Source organism: Suncus etruscus, chromosome 3, assembly GCF_024139225.1.
Source record: "Suncus etruscus isolate mSunEtr1 chromosome 3, mSunEtr1.pri.cur, whole genome shotgun sequence".
Classification (NCBI taxonomy): Eukaryota; Metazoa; Chordata; class Mammalia; order Eulipotyphla; family Soricidae; genus Suncus; species Suncus etruscus.
The window spans coordinates 160,451,650-160,463,699 of record NC_064850.1 but is presented as its reverse complement, the minus strand read 5'-3'; the positions used below and the strand labels follow the sequence as shown (position 1 = coordinate 160,463,699).

Sequence of the window (12,050 nt, the reverse complement as noted above, 5' to 3'; positions counted from 1 at the left end):
GGGCCACACTCAGCAATGCTCAGAGTTTATTCATTAATCCTGTCTCTGCACTTCGAAATTATTCCTGCAGTGCTCAGGAAACCATAAAGAATGCCAGGGATGGAACCTGGGTCAGCCCTACTCACTGCATTATACCTGGTCCCTACATTACAATCTTTAAACATTCGCATTCTTGCCTTTCTTTTGCAAGATATACTTTTGTTTTTTTTTTTTTTGGCTTTTGGGTCACACCTGGCAGTGCTCAGGGGTTACCCCTGGTTCTATGCTCAGAAATCGCTCCTGGCAGGCTTAGGCTTAGAGGATCATATGGGATGCCGGGATTTGAACCACCGACCTTCTGCCTGAGAAGCAAACGCCTTATCTCCAAGCTATCTCTCCGGCCACCAAGATATACATTTTTAACTGAGACTAAAATAGAAACAAGTCTCACTTTCAATAATAAAAATTGTTTTAACTGAGACTAAAATAGAAACTAAATGCCACATTCAATAATAAAAAATGTTTTGACTGAAACTAAAAATATAAACCAAGTCTTATTTTCAATAATAAAATGTCATTATTTCTTTTAGGAGGTACTGGGGGTGCTACATCCAGCAATGCTCAGGGCTTATTCTTATTATTATCCTGACTCTGTGCTTAGGGATCACTCCTGGAAGGCCTGGGGGACCATATAAAGTGATGAGGATTGAGTCCAGGTGTGCTGCATGCCTTGCTGAAAGGCAAGTATTCACCCGCTGTACTACCTGCTGTACTATCTGAGGTCCTTAACTCATTTCTTAGTAAAGATTCTAGTTGGCAGATACAGTGAAAAAATTTTGCATTATTGGAAGTTTTCCCAGTTTTCAAATAACTGTTGTCCCCCGCCAAAACAAAAGCCTTCAATTTTTATCTATTTTTTGTTCAAAGATGTAGTTTAGGGGCCAAAGTGATAGCACAGTGGTAGGGCGTTTGCCTTGCACACTGCCAACCCAAGATGGACCCCGGTTCGATTCCTGGCATCCTATATGGTCCTCTGAGCCTGCCAGGGGAGATTTCTGAGCCCAGAGCCAGGAGTAATCCCTGAGCGCCGCTGGGTGTGGCCCCCCAAAAAAGATGTAGTAATTTTCTAAGTAAGTTTAATTTCTAATAAAGTTGATCTCCCAAATACAATATACATGAAACAAAAATCTGGCAACGTCGGAGGGCCGGAGAGATAGCATGGAGGTAAGGCATTTGCCTTTCATGCAGAGGGTCAGTGGTTCAAATCCCAGCATCCCATATATTTCCCCGAGCCTGCCAGGAGTGATTTCTGAGCATAGAGCCAGGAGTAAACCCTGAGCACTGCTGGCTGTGACCCAAAAACCAAAAAAATAAAAATAAAATTAAAAAAAAATCTGGTAACATAAACATATACAAAGAATTTACATGAAACAAAAATCTGGCAACATATACAACTACAAAAGGATGTGAGGGTGATCTGGCTGCGACATCTATCACCCCAATGATCGCCAGGGTTGATTCGGCTGATCTGAATGGCTAGGCAGATGTCCCTTTCCTCCCTTATGCTCCATGTGCGTCCCTCCTGAAGCTGCGCACTCGGTCGAAGAGGACAGCCTTCCCCGAATAGACCGTTCTTTGGTCGAGGGTATACGAGTAGCTGCGCTCCCCTGCTAGAACCTCCAAACAAGCTCTCACACAACTACAAAAGTCTAAAAATTGCTACTTGACCGTTAAACATTCTTTATTAAGAATAAATATTGGCTGGGGCTAGAGCGGTGACACTAGTGGTAGGACACCTGCCTTACAAGCACTAACCGAGGACGGACTGAGGTTAGATCTCCCGGAGTCCCATATGGTCCTCCAAGCCAGGAGCAATTTCTGAATGCATAGCCAGGAGTAACCCCTGAGCATCACCAGGTGTGGCCGCAAAACAAAAAAAAAGAATGAATATTGCAGGGCTGGAGCAATAGCACAGCAGCAGGGCATCTGCCTTGCACGAGGATGACCCAGGACGGACCCGGGTTCAAACCCCAGCATCCCATATGGTCCCCCAAACCTGCCAGGAGCAATTTCTGAGCGCAGAGCCAGAGTAACCTGAGCACAGCCAGTTGTGGCCCAAAAACCAAATATCAAAAAAAAAAAAAAAAAAAAAGTATTGCTTACCTGTTCCCTACTGAATCTTGAGAGATCCGAAAGTTTGGAATAATAGAAGAAGCACCATATTCATCTTGATACTTTTTACAAGATTTGTAATGATGTCTCATGCGATAGAATTTGATCTGCAAATTATTAAAATGTAAGAACTTTAAATCTTCTAAAGTTTACTATGATCAACAAAAGATAAACTAAACACTTAAACAAGATTTTAAAAATAAATGATTTCATTTTTAAGTAGAAGCTTCAACAGGTGATAACTTTCTATTCATTAGATGCAGAGTCCATCTGTCCAAAAATTCACTATAAAATTAATATTAAATAATCTTACATTTGAAGCAATGCTACTGACTGAAGAAAATAAAACTGAAGTACTAAGAAATTACTTCACGGTCTTGAACATTTTCCCCCTTTTTTTCTTTTGGTGGAGTCCAGTGCAATAGTCAGTTAATCTACCACTGAGTCCCCACCTCCAGCCCTTATACATTTATTCCAAAACCACTGCAGAATCAAAAGGAGTTAGAAAGCCCCCCCAGATTAGTACAAACATTTTTCACATTCTCACTGAATCATATTTAAGAAAGAATTATTGAAGTGTGTTTTTTCAGTTTCAAGTGTCCTGTCAGTTTACAACCTTTACAAAGATATGAAAAGCTGGTATAACTTAAATGAACGATATAGCAAGATTTTTCATTTATATTTATTAACTATTTGGAAAAATAGAAAGTCCATAAATATAGTTATACTGAACCCACTCCTCATTATTTCATACTTCTACCAAAGACAAAATGTTTTTTCAGAATGAATGTCACATATTACCATTACCTGATCCATTTATTCCTTAAAAATTAAAGTCTTTTGCCAAATATTTTTTGACATTTTTTAGATAAACACATAAAACATAACAGTGAGAAGCTACTTTCTTAAATATGTATCTATTTGGTTCATTTCTACATAAAAACCTGCAAGGATGTTACAATCAGATAAATCTTGATATAAGGAAATGAATCTGTACTGAGTGAGACTTAAATACATTAAATGTCACTTTGCTCATTTAGCTAATTTTAGTAATTAATGCAATCAAAGTAATCAATGAGTGATTACTTTGAGAAAGACACGTAAAAAGTTATAGCAAGAACAAATATTTTGATTTTTACTTTTTATCTTACATTAGTTCAATCTAAAACCATAGTTTTATATTTTTGTGGTGCTGGGGTAGAACTCAAGGCCAAATAAATGCAAGGTATGCATGCAGAACAGAGCTACTTCCCCAGTCCCTTGGCCTTTTTTTTCCCCCTTTCCATAAACAATTCCAAAACAAAATAATTCTCTACAAAACAACACCAAGAAAATGCAAGGAATTTCAGATTATTCTGAAACTTAACTTTCATAAAAGAGCTATATCATTTACTCTACCTGCTTTGCACAGCATCTGCAGCTACCAGAAAAGTTCCTCATGACATTTTCAAGGTCTAAGGCCCGTTCAGGACATGCTCTCTCTCTTCTAGTCACATTTCCACGACAGAGGGGACAATGTATTCCACTCTCTCTCATTGCAGTCAGGAAACATTTTCTACAAAAACTAAACCAAATATTTGTGACATATTAACTAGAAGAACTAGTTACAACAAAGAAAAAAATTACTCTCAATTTCTATGATTAAACACAAGTGGTTATGGTTAGTCATGCTAATGGATTAGGCTATTCTGAAACAGAATAAACTTCAGATCCAAAAAATGCATTTTTCTAAATGTCAAATTAAATGTACTAGATCAGAATACAACTATATATTGGAGTCTGTTCTACAATTTTTGGGGGACAGGGCTGTGGCCACCACAGTCAGTAGTGCTCAGGGGCTGTTACAGTAAGTGCTCAGGAACCATATGTGCAGGGGGCCAGAAATAAAACTTGACAGCTGCTGCAGCATACAAGCACATTACCTGTACTACCCTGTACTATATTTCCAGCCCTGTTTTATGATCCTTTTTTTTTGGGGGGGGGGGAGGCTTTTTGGGCCACGCCCAGTGGCACTCAAGGTTTAGTCCTGACAGGCTCAGGGGTCATATGGGACACTGGGGATTGGACCTGGGTCTGTCTCGGGTTGTCCGAGTCAAGGCAAGCACCCTACTGCTGTGCTATCACCCTGACCCTGATTCTTTTAATAATATTGCGGTTGGGAAGTGGGTGGCAGGGAAATAATACAGTGTACTGGTAAGGCACTTGCATTGCATGCAACTCACCCAGGTTTGAACCCCAGCATCCCATGATTCCCCAAAGTCCACTAGGAGTGATTTCTGGACACAAAGGCAAGAGAAATCCCTGAGCAGTGCAGGGTGTATTCCCATCCCCCCAAAATATATATATACTATATATAGCAGTGGTCCTCAAACTATGGCCTGTGAGCCACATAATGTATTTGTTCCAGTTTTGTTTCTTCACTTAAAAATAAGATCTATGGGCCCGGAGAGATAGCACAGCGGCGTTTGCCTTGCAAGCAGCCAATCCAGGACCAAAGGTGGTTGGTTCGAATCCCGGTGTCCCATATGGTCCCCCGTGCCTGCCAGGAGCTATTTCTGAGCAGACAGCCAGGAGTAACCCCTGAGCACTGCCGGGTGTGACCCAAAAACCAAAACCCTCCAAAAAAAAAAAAATAAGATCTATACAGTGTGCATAGGAATTTGTTCAGTTTTTGTTTTTACTATAGTCCAGTCCTCCAACGGTTTGAGGGACAGTGAACTGGCCCCATTTAAAAAGTTTGAGGACCACTATATAGGGTTAAAGCAGGGGTCTCAAACTCAATTTACCTGGGGGCCGCAGGAGGCAAAGTTGGGGTGAGGCAGGGCTGCATAAGGGATTTCACAAAAAAAAAAAAAAAAAAAGGCCTCAAACGTCATTATTAACAGTAGTTTTTTGTTTGTGTTTTTTTGGGGGGGCCACACCCGGCGGTGCCCAGGGGTTACTCCTGGCTGTCTGCTCAGAAATAGCTCCTGGCAGGCACGGGGGACCATATGGGACACCGGGATTCGAAACAACCACCTCAGGTCCTGGGTCAGCTGCTTGCAAGGCAAACACCGCTGTACTATCTCTCTGGGCCCTATTAACAGTTTTAATTATTTCTTCTGAACATGAATAGAACATTGAGTGAAGATCATGAACAGTTCTTCTGAACATGGCATCTTTTGCCTATTCCTTGCTGCCAGAGACTTCACAGCACTTCTCACAAATCTGAACCACATTTGGCTTTAGAGAGGAAGCAGTTGAGACCCTCAGTATGACTTGAAGATGATCATCATTAAGTCTAGACCTGTACTTTGACTTATTGAAGTTCAATGTGGAGAATAACTTTTCACACAAATATGTGCTCCCAAAAAGGCACATGGTGCGCTTGAACATACGGGAAAGCTCAGGGAAGCTGGGGGGGTGGGCAATTCTCTCAAATATTGCCCATGCATGTCTGCTTTTCCACTAATCTCCCTGAACTTGGCTTTGAGATCAGAGTTGCACTGCAGGTCAATGAGCTCCATTTGAAGCACATAGGGGTATCTTGCACATCAAAGGAATAGGGGTCCACAAAAATTTGAAGTCTGCAAATCTATGATCAAATTCCTTCTCTAGCTTAAAAGTAGCATCAACATATTTCTCACCACTGAATGGTATGCCTGCATCCACAAGTTCCTTGCATGCTGGGAAATGGCAATGGTTTGTCTAAGCTGGAATTTCCATAACACAAGTTTTATGGAGAATGCTCTCACATTGTCACAGGCAGCACTGATAAGCTGCCCCAGGTCTTGTAACATCTTGTTTAGTACATTCAGCTTATGTGTGATGTCAACAAGAAAAGCTAAGTCCATGAGCCATTTGTGATCACTCAACTCAGAAACAGCATTCCCATCCTTCTCCATGAAGGCTTTCACTTCTTCTCTCAACTCAAAATATCTTTTCAGGACATTTCCCCTGCTGAGCCAACGTACCTCGGTGAAATAGAGCACATCTCCATATTCTGACTCCATCACCTCTAAAAAAGCACGGAACCTCCTGTGCTTTAAGCCTCTGGATCTGATTTGGTTGATGCATTTCACAACAACAGACATCACATTGTCACACGGCAGGCATTTACTACAAAGGGCCTGCTGATGGATAATGCAGTGAAGAGCAATGGCCTTCTCTACACTCTCCTCTTGAAGTTTTTTTTTTTTTATTTAAACACCTTGATTACATACATGATTGTGTTTGGGTTTCAGTCATGTAAAGAACACCCCCCATCACCAGTGCAACATTCCCATCACCAATGTCCCAAGTTTCCCTCCTCCCCACCCGACCCCCGCCTGTACTCTAAACAGGTTCTCCATTTCCCTCATACATTCTCATTATTAGGACAGTTCAAAATGTAGTTATTTCTCTAACTAAACTCATCACTATTTGTGGTGAGTTTCCTGAGGTGAGCTGGAACTTCCAGCTCTTTTCTCTTTTGTGTCTGAAAGTTATTATTGCAAGAATGTCTTTCATTTTTCTTAAAACCCATAGATGAGTGAGACCATTCTGCGTTTTTCTCTCTCTCTCTCTGACTTATTTCACTCAGCATAATAGATTCCGTGTACATCCATGTATAGGAAAATTTCATGACTTCATCTCTACTGACAGCTGCATAATATTCCATTGTGTATATGTACCAGTTTCTTTAGCCATTCGTCTGTTGAAAGGCATCTTGGTTGTTTCCATAGTCTTGCTATGGTAAATAGTGCTGCAATGAATATAGGTGTAAGGAAGGGGTTTTTGTATTGTATCTTTATGTTCCTAGGGTATATTCCTAGGAGTGGTATAGCTGGATCGTATGGGAGCTCGATTTCCAGTTTTTGGAGGAATCTCCATATTGTTTTCCATAAAGGTTGAACTAGACGGCATTCTCACCAGCAGTGGATAAGAGTTCCTTTCTCTCCACATCCCCGCCAACACTGTTTATTCTCATTCTTTGTGATGTGTGCCATTCTCTGGGGTGTGAGGTGGTATCTCATCGTTGTTTTGATTTGCATCTCCTTGATGATTAGTGATGTGGAGCATTTTTTCATGTGTCTTTTGGCCATTTGAAGTTTTTTTTGAACAAGTGCCACCAGTCCATTTTCCTCCCTGTCATCAATGGCGCTCCATCGGTTATTATTACAACAAACCTCTTCCGTGGCAAACCTGCATTCTCAATGGCATCACACAGATGCTGAAATATCTCATTAGCGGTGGTCTGGCCATGCACTGGAATTGTGAGCAGCTCCTGTCAATTCAAAATTGCAATCAACACCATGGACATAAATTGTGAGCTGCGCAGTGTCTGTTATATCTGTGCCCTAGTCAAGAGCAACTGAGTATGCATCAAAACATTTGGCTGTCTCACACAGTTGATGATAAATGTCACTTGACATGTCAGAAATGCGCTCTGCCACAGTGTTGGCAGAAAGGCTGATTTTGCTAAACTGACCTTTCTTTTCCGGACAGATAATACTTGCAGCCTGTAACATGCATTTTTTTTTTAACAAACTCTCCTGTGAATGGTTTCCCTGCCTTAGCAATCATCTCACTAACCAGGTAACTATCTTCGTCTGTTGCAACATTCTCTTTGGTTGCTTTCTTGAAGAAATCTTGTTGCCTCATTAGACATGCTTTAAAACTGACAACCCGCTTGGCTCTCTCATTTCCTTGATATTTTGCACATTCCTCAGCATGTTTAGTTGAATAATGGCGTTTCAAGTTGTATTCCTTGTGCACTGCAACTTTCTCTGAGCAAATAAGACATGTGGGGATGCCCCTGTGCTCAACAAAGAAATACTGTGTTTCCCACTTTTCCTGAAATTGTGCTCGTCATCATTCTTTCTCTTCACTGCAGGCTTTGATGAAGTCATGATGAAGGTATGACAAAATCTAATTCTGTAATAAACTTCTCTCCCTTCTCTCCCTTAGGCCTCCAATAATGCAAGGGACAGCAGGCAGGAGCAGCGGAAATGACGTCTGCGCTAGGCACAAAATATTCGCGATTATTCGCAATAAAAAATCGCATTAGTAAGAAAAAAAATCGCATTAAACATTGTATACCCCGAACAGAACTGCTCGGGGTATGCGAATGTTTAATGAAATTTTTTCTTCCTAATGCGATTTTTATTGCGATTATTCGGTAAGCGAATAATTGCAAATACTGCGATAATTGAAGGCTGGCCGCGGGCCACAAAATGTTGTATGGAGGGCCACTGAGACCCCTGCTCTAAACATTTGTCACATCAAAAGCAACTTTTCCTCTAGCTTTGAGGTCACAGTCAGCTGTGTTAAGGGCTTAATGAAGGAGAGTGATGGGGACACAAGATATATACCGTGCCAGGAATCAAACCCGACTCAGATGTGTGCACTTTACCCATGTATAGCCCTCCAGTCCTAAAATGAACATTCTCATTAAAACCAAATTCACTAAATCTTCCTTTCCTCTTAATCTATTTTGCTTTCAGGAAAAAAAAAAAGACAGGTAATTCTTGCTCTTCATGCCCCTGTTCTCCCTTGATCATGTATATCTGGCTTGCTTGTCTCTGTTCCTTTGCTTGCCTATTGACACTCTGGAGAAGCCTTTATTCCTTCTTGAAGGCACACCTCCCTTTCTCTCCCTAATATCTTTCTTTTTTTTTTTTTTTTTTTTTTTGGTTTTTGGGCCACACCCGGCGTTGCTCAGGGGTTACTTCTGGCTATCTGCTCAGAAATAGCTCCTGGCAGGCGCGGGGGACCATATGGGACACCGGGATTCGAACCAACCACCTTTGGTCCTGGATTGGCTGCTTGCAAGGCAAACGCCGCTGTGCTATCTCTCCGGGCCCCTAATATCTTTCTAAATAAGTTTTTTTTCTCTTTTTTTTCTAAATAAGTTTTAACAAAAACTGCTTTGTTTTTGAGCGATAGCACAGTGGTAGAGTATTTGCCTTGCACATGGCTGACCCAGGTTCTATCCAGGCATCCCATATAGTCCCCTAAGCCTATGAGGAGCTATTTCTGAGCACAGAGCCAGGCGTAACCCCTGAGCACTGCCAGGTGTGACCCCCTCCCTCCCAAAAAAACCTAACTTACTTAGGAAAAAATGTTAAGAGGAGTGATAGTAGTAAAGAAGGTAGGGTGCTTGTCTTGCAAAAGGCTACCCCAGATTCAATCCCTGACATTCCATATGGTTCTGTGTCCCTTTTAAGAGCAGAGTCAGGGGCCGGAGTGGTGGCGCAAGGGTAAGGAGTCTGCCTTCCCTGCACTAGCCTAGGACGGACCAAGGTTTGATCCCCCAGCATCCCATATGGTCCCCCAAGCCAGGAGCTATTTCTGAGCGCAGAGCCAGGAGTAACCCCTGAGTGTCACTGGGTGTGGCCCAAAAAACAAAAAAAAAAAAAAAAAAGAGCAGAGTCAAAAGTAAAGCCTAAGGATTATTGAGTAAGGGCCCTACCCCTGCAACAACAACAATAACAACAGCAACAATAAAAAGGACTAAAATTACCTTCTAGCTCAAGGATAAAAAAGAAACAAAGTTTAAAGAACATTGCCCAAGAGTCCAAAACCACAAAAGAGAAAGCTCAGAAATGCTAAGACATCTTTGCATGAAGGAACCCAAGGTCTGGTTCCCTAAACAGTCACCAGAAGCACACTAGCTGAAAACTGAGTCGGGAGCATGGGCTCCCCAAGTACTGCTGGGGGCTGGTGCTGGGTGGGTGGCACAAGTGATAATGTCTGCCTTACACTGCCTTGCACCTAGGACAGACCGCAGTTCAAATCCCCCAGCGTCCCAAATGGTCCCCAAGCCAGGAGCAATTTCTGAGCACATAGCCAGGAATAACCCCTGATGATCACAGGGTGTGGCCTCAAAAAAGAAAAAAAAAATCTTCCCTCCCAAAGATTACATTTCACCCTAAAACACACACTATTCATTCAAATAATTGCTAAAAAAAAAAAAAAAAAAAAGTACTTTAATCTTTATGTCTTATATTCCTGGAGAAAATACTGAGCAAATATAACAAACTATTCACATTTTCAGTATGTATAATGTTACCATTTGTTTCAATGGGGGCAGGACCTGGAGTAATTGCAGTCAGTAGGGTGCTTGCCTTGCACATAGCCAACCCAAATTCAATTCCCAGCATCCCATAAAGGTAACCCAAGCACTGTCAGGAATGATTCATGAGTGTAATGCCAAGAGTAAGCCCAGAGAACAGCAGGATGTAGCCACCCAAAGCACAGCTCTGAAATTTTTTTAAACGTTGGGGACAAAGACAGTACAGTAGGTAGGAGCAACCTGGGTTCAATCCCTGGCACCACATATGATTTCCTGGGACCCCCCTGAGCACAGAACCAGGAGTATGTGCCCTTAGCACCAGAAACACACAGAAAAGATCAATAATAGTACTGGAGAGACAGCTCAACAGGCTTATGTACTTGTGCTTGCAGGATATCCAGCTTCAATTCCTGGCACAAAATTCCCACAGTACTGCTCGGTACACTAAAGAGGGTATAGTCTGAACATAGCTGGGTATGGCCTCCAAACCAAAAAAGTTAGAAGATGTATATATACCAACAAGCAGGTTGCTGAATGAAAATATAAGTCATGTAATGTTTATTGTATGATCTTATTTATACTTTCTATTTTCCAGTGCCCACAATTAAACACAAAACCTCACAAAGGCCAGTCATATGCTCTACCTTTAAGTAATAAACCCAGCCCTAAAAAGGTATAAATGCATGGAGGGTTGGAAGAAAATATGCCAACCTATTGGGGCTAGCAAGAGAACTCAAAGAGCTAGTATGCACACTTTTTGTACTCAAGTCTTTGCAGTACCAGGCACATATTCCAACCCGAAGTGTCACAGGGTATGACCCTAACAGTCCCCAAGATAGCAGTCAGTACTCTACCACCATTAGAGTCATACACAGTCCCTGTAAATTTTTTGGGGGGGACCCACACCCGGCAGTGCTCAGGGATTATTTTTGGCTCTATGCTCAGAAATTGCTCCTAGCAGGCTCAGGGGACCATTTGGGATGCCAGGATTCAAACCACTGTCCTTCTGCATGCAAGGCAAATGCCCTGCCTCCATGCTATCTCTCCGGTCCCCCCTGTAATTTTTTTTTATTTTTCACAGCATTATTTATGGTACATAGTGACAACGAATAAGGGGCACTCCCACCCCAGTGCTGTCCTCCCTCCACCCCCGTTTCCAGCATGCATCTCATATCTCCCTTCCTTCCCCCCAGCATACTAGTGCAACTGGTCTCCACTTTATAGCTTGTTGTAGATTGTCTATTCTGTTGTCGTTTGCAATAAAAAAGGATAAGAAGAAAAAAGAAGAAAAGAAAAAAAGAGAGAAAAAATTGGCTGTAACTACCAAAAAAAGAGAAAAAGAAGAAAAAAAAATGCACCTGGCTAATGAGAAAAGAAAAAAAATCACCAAATAATAATCACAGAATGAAAAGGGAAGAGAAAAGTGGAGGAAAGAAGGAAAATAAAGTCAAAAACAAACAAATCAAAAGAAAACAAGAAAAAGAAGGCGTGCTGCAGTGGTAGGATTTGGTGTTCCCTCCACTTTTTTTTTTTTTTTTTGTATAGGCACAGTAAGCATTGGGGGAGAATGGGAATTCCCGTGGCCTAGGAGATTCAGGGCTTCTCCATCCTTGAAGCATACCAACATGGGATCAACCCCTGTCTCCATAGGTGTTCATTACCTCATCCCAAGGGCTTTATATTATGGTGTCAGGAAACTTTCCTCTCAGTTGTGAGTTAGACAATGAGGCCACTGTATCCAGCGTTCTTGGCATTTGTACAGGTCCTAGGACAGGGTCTAGGTTGGAGTCTTTACGGTTCTAAAGGTTCTGTTCCACCATTGTTGTGTACAGTCTTCTGTATCCGATGCTCCCTGTTTTCATTC

General features: G+C 41.8%; 1 protein-coding gene across 1 annotated transcript in view; it reads right to left on the bottom strand.

Annotated features, from left to right (window-relative positions):
• The window catches only part of RNF138 (ring finger protein 138), a 37,108-nt gene that overhangs the window by 16,775 nt on the left and 8,283 nt on the right, over window positions 1–12,050 (bottom strand). The window contains exons 2-3 of the mRNA XM_049770220.1: window positions 3,550–3,715; window positions 2,143–2,258 (exon numbers count right to left, since the gene is read on the bottom strand). Coding sequence (XP_049626177.1) covers window positions 2,143–2,258; window positions 3,550–3,715 — 282 coding nt within the window. The remainder of the gene's footprint in view (window positions 1–2,142; window positions 2,259–3,549; window positions 3,716–12,050) is intronic.